The 16,911-nt window shown below is 43.5% G+C and overlaps 1 protein-coding gene across 1 annotated transcript in view; it reads left to right on the top strand.

Moving 5' to 3' along the window:
* Nucleotides 1-16,911, top strand: part of LOC106611370 (neurexin-3a) — a 914,099-nt gene that overhangs the window by 222,901 nt on the left and 674,287 nt on the right. The window contains exons 5-6 of the mRNA XM_082955793.1: nucleotides 12,208-12,501; nucleotides 12,885-13,032. Of these exons, the coding sequence (XP_082811919.1) occupies nucleotides 12,208-12,501; nucleotides 12,885-13,032 (442 nt within the window). The remainder of the gene's footprint in view (nucleotides 1-12,207; nucleotides 12,502-12,884; nucleotides 13,033-16,911) is intronic.

Here is a 16,911-nt window from a genome sequence, read left to right as displayed (position 1 = left end):
AAAGACGGGTCCAAATTTCCAGCCCCTAATGACTTATTGGTGTCAATAGCTAATAAGGCAGAAAGAACTTCTGTTTCTTTGAGTTGCCAAAAAGAAAACCCTGGATACCATTTCCCAAGTCACGTGAGGTTGACATCGAGGCTGTATTTGGGAAGAACAGTCAACTGACTGGCCAAGACCAGTATATCATTAATTATGTTGTGCCCACCTAGCTTCTATCTATGAGACAGCTACATGCAGTATGTCCACCTGTGCACAGCAGTGTATCATGGATATGTGGACATAACTTATGCTATTTTGATTTGGATTTCATGTAACGGACGTACACAAAATAGTCCAAATTGCTGAAGTGAAATGAAAAAAAAGAAAACTTGTTTCCAAAAATTAAAAATTAAATAAAATGTAAAAGTGATGCGTGCATATGTATTCCCCCCCTTCACTTTGAAGCCCCTAAATAAGATATGGTGCAACCAATTACCTTCAGAAGTCACATAATTAGTTAAATAAAGTCCACCTGTGTGCAATCTAAGTGTAACATGATCTGTCACATGATCTCAGTATATATACGCCTGTTCTGAATGGCCCCAGAGTCTGCAACACCACTAAGCAAGGGGCACCACAAAGCAAGTGGCACTATGAAACCAAGGAGCTCTCCAAACAGGTCAGGGACAAAATTGTGGAGAAGTACAATATCTGAAACTTTGAACATCCCATGGAGCACCATTAAATCCGTTATAAAGAAATTGAAATAATATGGCACCACAACAAACCTGCCAAGAGAGGGCCGCCCACCAAAACTTACAGACCAGGCAAGGAGGGTATTAATCAAAGAGGCAACAAAGAGACCAAAGATAACCCTGAAGGAGCTGAAAAGCTCCACAGCAGAGATTGGAGTATCTGTCCATAGGACCACTTTAAGCCATACACTCCAAAGAACTGGGCTTTATGGAAGAGTGGCCAGAAAAAAATTAGCAAACATGTTTGGTGTTTGCCAAAAGGCATGTGGGAGACTCCCCAAGCATATGGAAGAAGGTACTCTAGTCAGATGAGACTAAAATGTAGCTTTTTGGCCATCAAGGAAAATGTAATGTTTGGTGCAAACCCAACACCTCTCATCACCCCGAGAACACCATGTTTTTCATCGGCAAGGACTGAGAAACCGGTCAGAATTGAAGGAATGATGGATGGCTCTAAATACAGGGAAATTCTTGAGGGAAACCTGTTTCAGTCTTCCAGAGATTTGAGGCTGAGACGGAGGTTCACCTTCCAGCAGGACAATGACCCTAAGCATACTGCTAAAGCAACACTTGAGTGGTTTAAGGGAAAAAATGTAAATGTCTTGGAATGGCCTAGTCAAAGCCCAGACCTCAATCCAATTGAGAATATGTGGTATGACTTAAAGATTGCTATACACCAGCGGAACCCATCCAACTTGAATGAGCTGGAGCAGTTTTGCCTTGATCAATTGGCAAAAATCCCAGTGGCTAGATATGCCAAGCTTATAGAGACATACCCCAAGGGACTTGCAGCTGTAATTGCTGCAAAATGTGGCTCTAAGAAGTATTGACTTTGGGAGGGGGGAATTGTTATGCACACTCAAGTTTTACGTTTTTTTTGTCTTATTTGTTGTTTTTTTCACAATAAAAAATATTTTGCATCTTCAAAGTGGTAGGCATGTTGTGTAAATCAAATTATACAAACCCCTCAAAAATACATTTTAATTCCAGGTTGTAAGGCAACAAAATAGGAAAAATGCCAAGGGGGTGATGGCACTGTATACTCCCCTTGTCCTAAGGCTCAAAAATGACTTCACTAAACCCCTAAAATAAAGCAGCTTAAAACCTCTTAAGGATCCGCATCTTTTTTTCAATTTTCTCTTAAAATGACATACCACAATCTAACTGACTGTAGCTCAGGCCCTGAAGCAAGGATATGCAAATTATTGGTACCATTTGAAAGGAAACACATTGAAGTTTGTGGAAATGTGAAAGGTATGTAGGAGAATATAATACAATAGATCTGGTAAAAGATAATAAAGAAAAAAACATGCATTTTTTTTATTTTTTTTGTACTATTATCTTTGAAATGCAAGAGAAAGGCCATAATGTATTATTCCAGCCCAGGTGCAATTTAGATTTTGGCCACTAGATGGCAGCAGTGTATGTGCAAAGTTTTAGACTGATCCAATGAACAATTGCATTTCTGTTCAAAATATTTAATCAAGACTGCCCAAATGTGGCTAATTTGTTTATTAATAACTTTTCATGTTCAAAATTGTGCACTCTCCTCAAACAATAGCATGGTATTCTTTCACAGTAATAGCTACTGTAAATTGGACAGTTCAATTAGATGAACAATAATGTAAGCTTTCTGCCAATATCAGATATGTCTATGTCCCGGGAAATGTTTGTGTTACCTACAACCTCGTGCTAATCGCATTAGCGTACATTAGCTCAACTATCCCGTGGAAGTGTCACCTATTCTGAATAAGTTTTAACTACCTATTCTTCCCATTTATTTAGTCTAGTAAATAAAACTTTCAGTCCATTATTTGTGGCACTGAAGTAATTTGCGATCAACTGGGTTTTTGCAGCTCCAGAGCTAATGACTATTCAGAATGAAAACATAATAATTGACTGTTGATTATATTGTTGAAGATTATAACTATACAGCCTCAAAACATTGTTAAAAGTATAGTTTTGTAATCATAGATGGTCAGTCCTTGCGTCCATAGCTCTGTCTATGAATTTGAGAGTGGTTGTATTTCTCCAGCCCCATCCCTCAGCTTTTTACCCAAACAAAGGCGGGAAGGCGGCTTTGTTTATGTTTCAAATGCTGATTGCTGGCTTTAATAAATATCGAATAGGCAACATAGTCCTAGGTAACAAAGCTAGTTGGTGATGTTAATAGTTACATTTCTGTTGATGGCACACGAATGAGTGGAAGAACTGTCCATGGTCCTGGTGCTGGTTGGTAACAGGAGTGGAAGAGCTGTCCATGGTCTTGGCGCTGGTTGGTAACAGGAGTGGAAGAACTGTCCATGGTCTTGGCGCTGGTTGGTAACGTTTTCCATTTGTACGGAAAGCTTATTTCTCTCAAATTTAGTGCACATATTTGTTAACATCCTTCTTAGTTAGTATTTCTCCTTTGCCAAGATAATCCATCCACCTGACAGATGTGGCATATCAAGAAGCTGATTAAACAGCATGATCATTACACAGGTTCACCTCGTGCTGGGGCCAATAAAAGACCACTCTAAAATGTGCAGTTTGTGTCACATAACACAATGCCATAGATGTCTCACGTTTTGAGGGAATGTGCAATTGGCATGCTGACTGCAGGAATGTCCATTAGAGCTGTTGCCAGAAAAATTCATGTTCATTTCAGCATGAAAATGCATGGCCCCATGTCACAAGGATCTGTACACAATTCCTGGAAGCAGAAAATGTCCCAGTTCTTCCATGGTCTGCATACTCACCAGATGTCACCCATTGAGCAAGTTGGTGATGCTCTGGATCATTGTGTACGACAGCGTATTCCAGATCCCGCCAATATTCAGCAACTTCGCACAGCCATTGAAGACAACATTCCACAGGCCACAATCAACAGCCTGATCAACTCTATGCGAATGAGTTGCAATACATGAGGAAAAAAGATGGTCACACCAGATACTGACTGGTTTTCTGATCCACGCCCCTACCATTTTTTTTAAGGTATCTGTGACAAACAGATGTATATCTGTATTCCCAGTCATGTAAAATCCATAGATTAGGGCCTAATTTATTTATTTAAATTGACTGATTTCCTTATATGAACTGTAACTCAGTAAAATCTTTTGAAATTGTTACATGTTGCGTTTATATTTTTTGCTCAGTTTAATTTAAAGCAATGTCATGTTACTGTGTATCTACAGATAAGTCAAAACCTAATATTGCTATGCATGTACATCCCTCTAAATCCCACTGTCTTACTGTAAAGCTAATCGAGTGATCCACAGCACATTGCTCAGGTTCTACCCAGAGCTATTTGGAAAAGTTTTATAATTATATACACTAACTACACTAACGTTCAAAAGTTTGGGGTCAATTAGAAATGTCCTTGTTTTTTTAAGAAAAACAAAACAAATTGTCCATTAAAATAACATCAAATTGATCAGAAATACACGAGTCTCAACATCAACAGTGAAGAGGTGACTCTGGGATGCTGGACTTCTAGGTAGAGATGCAAAGAAAAAGCCATATCTCAGACTGGCCAATAAAAATAAAAGATTAAGAACACAGACACTGGACAGAGGAACTCTGCCTAGAAGGCCAGCATCCCGGAGTCGCCTCTTCACTGTTGACGTTGAGACTGGTGTTTTGCTGGTACTATTTAATGAAGCTGCATTTGAGGACTTGTGAGGCGTCTGTTTCTCAAACTAGACACTCTAATGTACTTGTTCTCTTCCTTAGTTGTGCACCGGGGCCTCCCACTCCTCTTTATATTCTTGTTAGAGCCAGTTTGTGCTGTTCTGTGAAGGGAGTAGTGCACAGCGTTGTACCAGGTCTTCAATTTCTTAGCAATTTCTCGCATGGAATAGCATTTCTCAGAACAAGAATAGACTGATGAGTTTCAGAAGAAAGTACTTTGTTTCTGGCCATTTTGAGCCTGCAATCGAACTCACAAATGCTGATGCTCCAGATACATAACTAGTCTAAAGAAGGCCAGTTTTATTGCTTCTTTAATCAGAACAACAGTTTTCAGCTGTGCTAACATAATTGCAAAAGGGTTTTCTAATGATCAATTAGCCTTTTAAAATGATAAACTTGAATTAGCTAACACAATGTGCCATTGGAACACAGGAGTGATGGTTGCTGATAATGGGCTCTCCTTCACTGCAGCCAACGTGAGTAAAACATTTAAACGTGTTAAACCTTGCAAGGCTGCATGCCCAGACGGCATCCCCGGCCGCGTCCTCAGAGCATGCGCAGACCAGCTGGCTGGTGTGTTTACAGACATATTCAATCAATACTTATCCCAGTCTGCTCTCCCCACATGCTTCAAGAGGGCCACCATTGTTCCTGTTCCCAAGAAAGCTAAGGTAACTGAGCTAAATGACTACCACCCTGTAGCACTCACTTCCGTCATCATGAAGTGCTTTGAGAGGCTAGTCAAGGACCATATCACCTCCACCCTACCTGACACCCTAGACCCACTCCAATTTGCTTACCGACCCAATAGGTCCACAGACGACGCAATCGCCATCACATTGCACACTGCCATAACCCATCTGGACAAGAGGAATACCTATGTAAGAATGCTGTTCATCGATTACAGCTCAGCATTTAACACCATAGTGCCCTCCAAACTCGTCATTAAGCTTGAGACCCTGGGTCTCGACCCCGCCCTGTGCAACTGGGTCCTGGACTTCCTGACGGGCCGCCCCCAGATGGTGAGGGTAGGTAACAACATCTCCACCCCGCTGATCCTCAACACTGGGTCCCCACAAGGGTGCGTTCTCAGCCCTCTTCTGTACTCCCTGTTCACCCACGACTGCGTGGCCATGCACGCCTCCAACTCAATCATCAAGTTTGCAGACGACACTACAGTGGTAGGCTTGATTACCAACAACGACGAGACGGCCTACAGGGAGGAGGTGAGTGCCCTCGGAGTGTGGTGTCAGGAAAATAACCTCGCACTCAATGTCAACAAAACAAAAGAGATGATCGTGGACTTCAGGAAATAGCAGAGGGAGCAGCCCCCTATCTACATTGATGGGACAGTAGTGGAGAGGGTGGAGAGTTTTAAGTTCCTCGGCATACACATCATGGACAAACTGAAATGGTCCACCCACACAGACATCGTGGTGAAGAAGGCGCAGCAGCGCCTCTTCAACCTCAGGAGGCTGAAGAAATTCGGCTTGTCACCAAAAACACTCACAAACTTTTACAGATGCACAATCGAGAGCATCCTGTCGGGCTGTATCACCGCCTGGTACGGCAGCTGCTCCGCCCATAACCGGAAGGCTCTCCAGAGGGTAGTGAGGTCTGCACAACGCATCACCGGGGGCAAACTACCTGCCCTCCAGGACACCTACACCACCCGATGTCACAGGAAGGCCAAAAAGATCATCAAGGACAGCAACCACCCGAGCCACTGCCTGTTCACCCCGCTAAAATCCAGAAGGCGAGGTCAGTACAGGTGCATCAAAGCTGGAACCGAGAGATTGAAAAACAGCTTCTATCTCAAGGCCATCAGACTGTTAAACAGCCATCACTAACATTGCTGCTGCCAACATACTGACTCAACTCAAGCCACTTTAATAATGGGAAAATTGATGTAATCAATTTATCACTTGCCACTTTATATTATTTATATTAGATAATGTTTACATAACCTACATTATTCATCTCATGTATATACTGTACGCCATACCATCTACTGCATCTTGCCATCTTGATGTAATTAGATGTATCACTAACTAGCCACTTTAAACAATGCCACTTTATATAATGTTTTCATAACCTACATTACTCATCTCATATGTATATACTGTACTCTATACCATCTACTGCATCTTGCCATCCTGATGTAATGTATCACTAGCCACCTTAAACAATGCTGCTTTATATGTTTTCATACCCTACAATACTCATCTCATATGTATATACTGTACTCCATACCATCTACTACATCTTGCCTATGCCGTTCGGCCATCACTCATTTATATATTTTTATGTACATATTCATATTCATTCCTTTACACTTGTGTGTACAAGGTAGTTGTTGTGGAATTGGTAGATTACTTGTTAGATATTACTGCATGGTCGGAACTAGAAGCACAAGCATTTCGCTACACTTGCATTAACACCTGCTAACCATGTGTATGTGACAAATAAATTTGATTTGATTTGATTTGTAGATATTCCATTAAGAATCAGCTGTTTCCAGCTACAATAGTCATTTAAAACATTAACAATGTGTAAACTGTATTTCTGATCAATTTCATTATTTTAATGGGCAAAAAATTAGCTTTTCTTTCAAAAACAAGGACATTTCTAAGTGGCCCCAAACTTTTGATTGGTAGTGTACATTCAGTTTCATAGCCTTTGTTTTATATTCCCCATGTTATGTTGATGGGGAGTAAACATGTCTGCCATAGAATGTTGTCGAGTTATGTTAATGGGGAGTCAACATGTCTGCCATAGAATATTGTCATGTTATGTTAATGAGGAGTCAGCGTGTCTGCCATAGAATGTTGTCGTGTTATGTTAAAGGTGGGAATCAACATGTCTGCCATAGAATGTTGTCGTGTTATGTTAATAAAGGTGGGAGTCAACATGTCTGCCATAGAATGTTGTCGTGTTATGTTAAAGGTGGGAGTCAACATGTCTGCCATAGAATGTTGTAGTGTTATGCTAAAGGTGGGAGTCAACATGTCTGCCATAGAATGTTGTCGTGTTATGTTAAAGGTGGGAGTCAACATGTCTGCCATAGAATGTTGTCGTGTTATGTTAAAGGTGGGAGTCAACATGTCTGCCATAGAATGTTGTAGAGTTATGTTAATGGTGGGAGTCAACATGTCTGCCATAGAATGTTGTAGAGTTATGTTAAAGGTGGGAGTCAACATGTCTGCCATAGAATGTTGTCGTGTTATGTTAATGGGGAGTCAACATGTCTGCCATAGAATATTGTCGTGTTATGTTAATGGGGAGTCAACATGTCTGCCATAGAATGTTGTCGTGTTATGTTAATGGGGAGTCAACATGTCTGCCATAGAATGTTGTCGTGTTATGTTAAAGGTGGGAGTCAACATGTCTGCCATAGAATGTTGTCGTGTTATGTTAATGGAGAGTCAACATGTCTGCCATAGAATGTTGTAGTGTTATGCTAAAGGTGGGAGTCAACATGTCTGCCATAGAATGTTGTCGTGTTATGTTAAAGGTGGGAGTCAACATGTCTGCCATAGAATGTTGTCGTGTTATGTTAAAGGTGGGAGTCAACATGTCTGCCATAGAATGTTGTAGAGTTATGTTAATGGTGGGAGTCAACATGTCTGCCATAGAATGTTGTAGAGTTATGTTAAAGGTGGGAGTCAACATGTCTGCCATAGAATGTTGTCGTGTTATGTTAATGGGGAGTCAACATGTCTGCCATAGAATATTGTCGTGTTATGTTAATGGGGAGTCAACATGTCTGCCATAGAATGTTGTCGTGTTATGTTAATGGGGAGTCAACATGTCTGCCATAGAATGTTGTCGTGTTATGTTAAAGGTGGGAGTCAACATGTCTGCCATAGAATGTCGTCGTGTTATGTTATTAATGGGGAGTCAACATATCTGCCATAGAATGTTGTAGTGTTATGCTAAAGGTGGGAGTCAACATGTCTGCCATAGAATGTTGTTGTGTTATGTTAAAGGTGGGAGTCAACATGTCTGCCATAGAATGTTGTCGTGTTATGTTAAAGGTGGGAGTCAACATGTCTGCCATAGAATGTTGTAGAGTTATGTTAAAGGTGGGAGTCAACATGCCTGCCATAGAATGTTGTCGTGTTATGTTAATGAGGGGTCAACATGTCCGCCATAGAATGCTGCCGTGTTATGTTAAAGGTGGGAGTCAACATGTCTGCCATAGAATGTTGTAGAGTTATGTTAAAGGTGGGAGTCAACATGTCTGCCATAGAATGTTGTCGTGTTATGTTAATGGGGAGTCAACATGTCTGCCATAGAATGTTGTCGTGTTATGTTATTAATGGGGAGTCAACATATCTGCCATAGAATGTTGTAGTGTTATGCTAAAGGTGGGAGTCAACATGTCTGCCATAGAATGTTGTCGTGTTATGTTAAAGGTGGGAGTCAACATGTCTGCCATAGAATGTTGTCGTGTTATGTTAAAGGTGGGAGTCAACATGTCTGCCATAGAATGTTGTTGTGTTATGTTAATGAGGGGTCAACATGTCCGCCATAGATTGTTGTTGTGTTATGTTAATGCATCATAATTCAGAAACCTCAATGTCCTACCTCTCTAAATACATGGCTCTGGCTTTACCACCCCCTTAGCTGTAATTTACTGTCAGCTCTGGTTAGGTCATAACTGGAGGGATATTGTCATGTCTGACTGCTTATACACAGTGTGTCTATGTGTGTGTGTGTGTGTGTGTGTGTGTGTGTGTGTGTGTGTGTGTGTGTGTGTGTGTGTGTGTGTGTGTGTGTGTGTGTGTGTGTGTGTGGTGTGTGTGTGTGTGTGTGTGTGTGTGTGTGTGTGTGTGTGTGCTTGTGCATGTGTGTGTGCCTGTGTCTGTTAAGGTTAGAATTAGTGTTAGTGTTAGTATTACATTAAGGGTTAGGGTTAAGGTTCGTTTTTTGGGTTATGGTTAGGGTTAAGGTTAGGGTTAGGGTACCGGCACCCCCTGTATATAGCCTCGTTATTGTTATTCTTATTGTGTAACTTTTTATTATTACTTTTTATTTTAGTCTACATGGTAAATATATTCTTAACTCTTTCTTGAACTGCACTGTTGGTTAAGGGCTTGTAAGTAAGCATTTCACAGTAAAGTCTATGCTTGTTTTATTCGGCACATGTAACAAATAAAGTTTGATTTGATTTCACACACACACACACAGACAGACAGACAGACAGACAGACAGACAGACAGACAGACAGACAGACAGACAGACAGACAGACAGACAGACAGACAGACAGGCACGCACGCACGCACGCACGCACATGCATGAAAACATGGTGGTGCACGCACATGCATACACACACACACAGACACACATAGACACACACGCACACATAGACACGCACGCACACATAGACACACACGCACACATAGACACACACACACAGACACACACACGCACATAGGCACACACACATAGACACACACACACCACATAGGGCCCTCAGGCATCTGAGGGATGGGTTGATTTACTGTCAAATTTGCCAGATTATCAATAATCTCACACAGACCCCAATCTACTCACAGATAGCTGTGTACTTACTCACACACCCAGAGAGAAAGAGGTTGTGTGTGTGTGTGTGTGTTTTTTCATGCGTGTGTGTGTGTGTGTGTGTGTGTGTGTGTGTGTGTGTGTGTGTGTGTGTGTGTGTGTGTGTGTGTGTGTGTGTGTGTGTGTGTGTGTGTGTGTGTGTGTGGCGTGCGCACGGGTGTGTATGCATGATCCTGCTCTGCTCGTAATAGGCTACCCAAGAAAGAGAGAAGGGCTTCTGTTCTGCCCAGAGAATTAGAGAAAAATACTTCAATTTTCCACTTGAGCAGATTTCAATTTACACAAACATTCCCCTATGTCTGGCTGTCCTCTGGGTTATTGACAGCATCAAGACTGCTGTGATAAAATATTAGCCACTTAGTGGGACTTTGTTTTGCAGTGCTAAGGACACTTACTCACTCACAGAATGGAGTGGTTGGCTGTAGTGAACTGTCACTGTTGTCACTGGTGGGTGTAAAACTCTCTGATGATGTATCGGATGCCCAAATAGGGTCACTGTTGTCACTGGTGGATGTAACTCTCCGGTTGATGGATCTAATGCCCAAATAGGGTCACTGGTGGGTGTAACTCTCCGGTTGATGGATCTAATGCCCAAATAGGTTGTTGTTTTTTTGTTTACGAAGAAACTCTAAGAGGTGCTCAATATTTCTTAAGGATGTGTGGTGCCTGGACACATTGTGTGTTTGTATGTGTATGCATGCGTGTGTGTGAGTGAGGGAGGGAGTGAGGGAGGGAGTGAGTGAGTGAGTGAGTGAGTGAGTGAGTGAGTGAGTGAGTGAGTGAGTGAGTGAGTGAGTGAGTGAGTGAGTGAGTGAGTAAGTGAGTGTGCGTGCGTGTGTGTTTGTGTGTGGCTGACAGGTCTAGGGCCAGAGAATTACATAAGGCTCTCAAAGCAACCAAAGGCAGCTACTCTGTCCCTCTAACCTTTAAAACAAAGAGCTGGGCCACCATAACTGTGTGTGATGAGTGTACTCCTGCGTATCTGTGTGGGTGTGTGTATGCGCACGTTCCTGTGTGTGTGTGTGTGTGTGTGTGTGTGTGTGGGGGGGCGCATGCTCCTGTGTGTGTGTTTGTGTAAGTGCTCGCTCCTGTTTGTGTGTCTACCATCATTTTGTGGAGCCATTAGCATCGTTATCAGTGAGAGCAGACCCAGATGCGTTTGTCAGCCCACTGAAAGTCAATTACCTCAGTCAGAGACAACCATTGTTTCTCTGTGCACCCTGGCCTATTGGTATTTAATACAGATATATTAATACAGCCAACTGACTGATCCACATGAACTTTACCTGCCTCTTTATGGAGAGACTACAAAAATCTGGAACTAACAAACGTTATCTTTGAGTGTTTTATTATGTATTTGTTTCTAATATAGATACTTAGGCCTAGATTCAATGTGATCACCCCTTTTCAGCTATGCCCCATTTAAAGGCAATGATATGGTCATGAGATCGAATTAAAAGTAAACGCTGCAGGGGGCCTTGCGAGTGGCGCAGCAGTCTAAGGCACTGCATCGCAGCTCTTGAGACGTAACTACAGACCGAGGTTCGTTCCCAGGCTGTGTCACAAACGGTCATGACCGGGAGTCCCATAGGGCGGCGCACAATTAGCCGAGTGTCTTCCGGGTTAGGGGAGGGTTTGGCTGGGGAGCTTTACTTGGCTCATCATCCTATAGCGACACATTGTGGCGTGACTGGTGCCTGCAGGCTGACTTCAGTTATCAGTTTAACTGTGTTTCCTCCGACACGTTGGTGCGGCTGGCTTCCGGGTTAAGCAGGCACATGTTAAGGAGCGTGGTTTGGCAGGTCATGTTACAGAGGATGCATGACTCGACCTTCGCCTCTCCCAAGCGATGAGATTGGATCGCAATTGGACATCATAAAATCGGGGAGATAAAGGACGTAAAAATACCACAGAAAATACAAAGAAATAATCGCTGCAGTTGTCGGCTCATTTGGAAATGACCTTTACGTGTAAATCGCGCTACAACACAGATCTTCTGCCGTTCTAATTGAATCTAGCCTTTACAACATCACCAACCTTGTGAAAAAGTGGAACCTCTTCACACTGGCTAATATGTTTGATATGGCAACAAATGCAAAGTTGTTTGTTAACTTCTGCGAAAGAGACATTACCAATAAATATCAACTTGACCATAACCTAAACAAATGACCATAAATTATATTTTTCCCCACCACCAATCTCTCCCTCCAGGTGGTCTACAAGAATAACGACATCCGTCTGGAGCTCTCCCGTCTGGCGCATATCGTGGACCCCAAGATGAAGATCCAGGGGGATGTGATGTTTAAGTGTGAGAACGTGGCCACGCTGGACCCTATCTCCTTCGAGACCCCCGAGGCCTACATAAGCCTGCCCAAGTGGAACACCAAGAGAATGGGTTCCTTGTCCTTTGACTTCAGGACCTCAGAACCCAACGGCCTCATCCTGTTCACCCACGGTAAGCCTCAGGAGCGCAAGGAGGCCCAACGCAGCCAGAAGAACACCAAGGTAAGACAATGAACGATTAATAAATCAAACAACACATACATCTATTAACCTCAGCCTGTGTGTAAAGCTCTGTCTAAACCTGTCAAATATGTCACTAGTGTAAGGAGCAGGGTTGGGGACAATTCCATTTCAATTTCAGACAATTCAGAAAGTTTATGTACTTCCAATTCCAATTCTCTTCAATGCTTTTCAACTAGGACAATATGGAATTAGAGTTGGAATTCTGTTTACTTTCTTGACTGGAATTGAAATGAAACCCTGTTGAGAAGAAACAAAAAGGCTGTGTTCAAGGATTTATTGGGCTTATAGATCCTGTTCTGTAAAGATATCTCAGGGGCTGTTGTACCCCAATGATGAACAAACACCTTGACCACCTCCCCCAGGTGGACTTCTTTGCGGTAGAACTGCTGGATGGCAGTCTGTACCTGCTGTTGGACATGGGCTCAGGGACCATCAAGGTCAAAGCCACCCAGAACAAGGTCAATGATGGAGCCTGGTACCACGTGGACATACAGAGGGACGGACGCTCAGGTGAGTCGTCTTACCTCAACAAGATTTTTTAATTTCCCTTTGAAATTATGGATGAACGTATTGTGGATGAAGATTTATTTTTTAGATATTAATTGTGCGTGGTTACATGGTTAATTCCACGTGGGGTACAGAGTTAAAACAGAAACAATTCAAAGATTAACAATTTAGGCATAAATTCTGAGTGTTTAAGGTTATGGCTATGTTTGGAAGAAGGCTTAAAACAAAATAATCAAAAATGATGCGATATAACCATTACCTAGTATTTTCGTGGCTTGCTAGAGCATTGTGAACTGTCGAGGCGCAGTGGTATGAGCAGCGCGTTTTGGCTCCGAGCATCACGAGTTTGCACTGGGCAATCTTTTTAAATGTTTTAAATTTTATTATTATTTATAAATCTTTCGCAGCGGAAGGCATACAGTGTCGTATATCTGGGGAAGGGTACCAAACAATGTCTGCAGCATTGAAGGTCCGCAAAAACACAGTGGACTCCATCATTCTTAAATGGAAGAAGTTTGGAACCACCAAGACGCCGGCCACCCGGCCAAATTGAGTAATCGGGGGAGGGCCTTGGTCAAGGAGGAGGGCAAGAACCCGATAGTCACTCTGACAGAGCTCCAGAGTTCCTCGGTGGAGATGGGAGAACCTTCCAGAAGGATAACCATCTCTGCAGGCCTCCACCAAACAGGCCTTTATGGTAGAGTGGCCAGACGGAAGCCACTCCTCAGGAAAAGGCAAGACAGGCTGTTTGGAGTTTTCCAAGAAGCACTTAAAGGACTCTGACCATGAGAAACAACATTCTCTGGCCTGATGTTACCAAAATGTTACTCTTTGGCCTGAATGCCAAGTGTCACGTTTGGAGGAAACCTGGCACCATCCCTACAGTGAAGCATGGTGGTGGCAGCATCATGCTGTGAGGATGTTTTTCAGTGGCAGGGACTGGGAGACTAGTAAGGATGGAGGGAAAGATGAACGGAGCAAAGTACAGAGAGCTCATTGATGAACACCTGCTCCAGAGCGCTCAGGACCTCCGATTGGGGCGAAAATGCACCTTCCAACAGGACAACGACCCTGAGTACACAGCCAAGACAATGCAGGAGTGGCTTCGGGATGAGTATATGAATGTCCTTGAGTGGCCCAGCCAGAGCCCAGACTTGAACCCGATCAAACATCTCTGGAGAGACCTGAAAATAGCTGTGCAGCGATGCTCCCCATCCAACCGGAGAGAGTTTGAGAGGATCTGCAGAGAATGGGAGAAACTCCCCCAAAACAGGTGTGCCAAGCTTGTAACTATTTTTGCTTTGTCATTATGGGGTATTGTGTGTAGATTGATGAAGAAAAATGGTTGCTGCCCCCTCCTTGCCTAACTCTGAATTTATAAGATTAGGGTTAAGTTTATGCATTATCTCCAAATTATTAATGTTAGGCATTAACTCTGAATATTTTAGTAAGGGTTGGTCCGAATGATTGAGGTAAGGGTTAAGGTTTGGGATAGGCTTAAAACCAAAAAAATTAAAAACAACTTTCTATTGTGGGATTAGAACATACAACTTTTGGAGTCAGAGGTAAATGCTTACGCCCATCCACAACGCAGGTTGCTGGAACGGATCCCCGAGCTGACAAGGTAAAAATCTGTCATTCTGCCTCTGAGCAAGGCAGTTAACCCACTGTTCCCCGGGTGCCGAAGAAGTGGATGTCTATTAAGTCAGCCCCCCTCACCTCTCTGATTCAGAGGAGTTGGGTTAAATGCAGAAGTCACATTTCAGTTGAGGCATTCAGTTGCACAACTGACTAGGTATCCCCCTTTCCCCTTTCCCTAGCAAATCCGAAATCTACTTGAAGGTAATAGCACTCCCTGTGGCCCCTAGTGGTTTCCATATCATCTCCTGACGTCCTCGGACATAGATGAACGTTGAAAACTGATTTGTATCATGCTTGACCTCCCTAGTATACTTGCTTCTGTGTTCTTCTATGTATACCCCTGCCCATGTTTGTCTGGTGGGAGTTGTAGATAAATAGCAGTAATGTGTGCTGCAATGACAGTCACCTATGCAGCCCTAGCATTGTCTAACAGGCTGTCTGTCTGCATCTCTAATGTCCTCTGAGACACCCATAGGACCACCACTGGGCACAGAGTGATACACTGCACTACACTGCAATCGATCCAACAGCACACACACATCAACTCAAGATCAAGGGTAAGAGATAGATGGGCTTGAAGATGGAGAGAAAGGGGGGAGAAAAGGAGACACAGAGAAGAGAGAGAGAGAGAATAGGGAGTGATTGAGAGATGGGGAGAGGAGTGTGAGAGAGGAGCAGCAACAACAGGGTATTAGGTAAGGAGGAGCAGCAGCGACAGGGTTTTAGGTAAGGAGGAGGAGCGGTAACAACAGGGTATTAGGTATGGAGGAGGAGCAACAACAGGGTATTAGGTAAGGAGGAGGAGGAGCAACAACAGGGTATTAGTTATGGAGGAGCAGCAACAACAGGGTATTAGGTATGGAGGAGGGCAGCAACAACAGGGTATTAGGAATGGAGGAGGAGCAGCAACAACAGGGTATTAGGTAAGGAGGAGCAGCAGCAACAGAGTTTTAGGTATGGAGGAGCAGCAACAACAGGGTATTAGGTAAGGAGGAGTAGCAAGAACAGGGTATTAGGTATGGAGGAGGAGCAGGCACAACAGGGTATTAGGTAAGGAGGAGCAGCAGCAACAGGGTTTTAGGTAAGGAGGAGCAGCAGCAACAGGGTTTTAGGTATGGAGGAGGGCAGCAACAACAGGGTATTAGGTATGGAGGAGGGCAGCAACAACAGGGTATTAGGTATGGAGGAGGGCAGCAACAACAGGGTATTAGGTATGGAGGAGCAGCAGCAACAGGGTTTTATGTATGGAGGAGGGCAGCAACAACAGGGTATTAGGTATGGAGGAAGGCAGCAACAACAGGGTATTAGGTATGGAGGAGGGCAGCAACAACAGGGTATTAGGTATGGAGGAGGGCAGCAACAACAGGGTATTAGGTATGGAGGAGGGCAGCAACAACAGGGTATTAGGTATGGAGGAGGGCAGCAACAACAGGGTATTATGTAAGGAGGAGCAGCTGCAACAGGGTATTAGGTAAGGAGGAGCAGCAACAACAGGGTATTAGGTAAGGAGGAGCAGCAACAACAGGGTATTAGGTAAGGAGGAGCAGCAGCAACAGGGTTTTAGGTATGGAGGAGGGCAGCAACAACAGGGTATTAGGTATGGAGGAGGGCAGCAACAACTGGGTATTAGGTATGGAGGAGGGCAGCAACAACAGGGTATTAGGTAAGGAGGATCAGATACAACAGGGTATTAGGTAAGGAGGATGGCAGCAACAACAGGGTATTAGGTAAGGAGGAGCAGCAACAACAGGGTATTAGGTAAGGAGGAGCAGCAACAACAGGGTATTAGAAAAGGAGGAGGGCAGCAACAACAGGGTATTAGGAGGGCAGCAACAACAGGGTATTAGATAAGGAGGGCAGCAACAACAGGGTATTAGATAAGGAGGGCAGCAACAACAGGGTATTAGATAAGGAGGGCAGCAACAACAGGGTATTAGATAAGGAGGGCAGCAACAACAGGGTATTAGGTAAGAGGTAAGAAGGGGCATCAACAGGGTATTAGATAAGAGGTAAGGAGGGGTGGCAACAACAGGGTATTAGTTATGGAGGAGTGCAGCAACAGGGTTTAGGTAAGAGGTAAGGAAGGGGGCAGCAAAAGGATTTTAGATAATTGGTAAGGAATGGTGGCAACACAGGGTATTAGGTAAACGGTAAGGAGGGGGGCAGCAATAACAGGGTTTTAGGTAAGGAGGTGGGCAGCAACAGGGTATTATGTTAGAGGTAAGGAGGGGCAGCAACAAC

Source organism: Salmo salar, chromosome 09 (genome assembly GCF_965601325.2).
Source record: "Salmo salar chromosome 09, fSalSal1, whole genome shotgun sequence".
In the NCBI taxonomy this organism is placed as follows: Eukaryota; Metazoa; Chordata; class Actinopteri; order Salmoniformes; family Salmonidae; genus Salmo; species Salmo salar.
The sequence above is the reverse complement of the archived record's forward strand: the minus strand, read 5'-3'. Positions and strand labels throughout refer to the sequence as shown.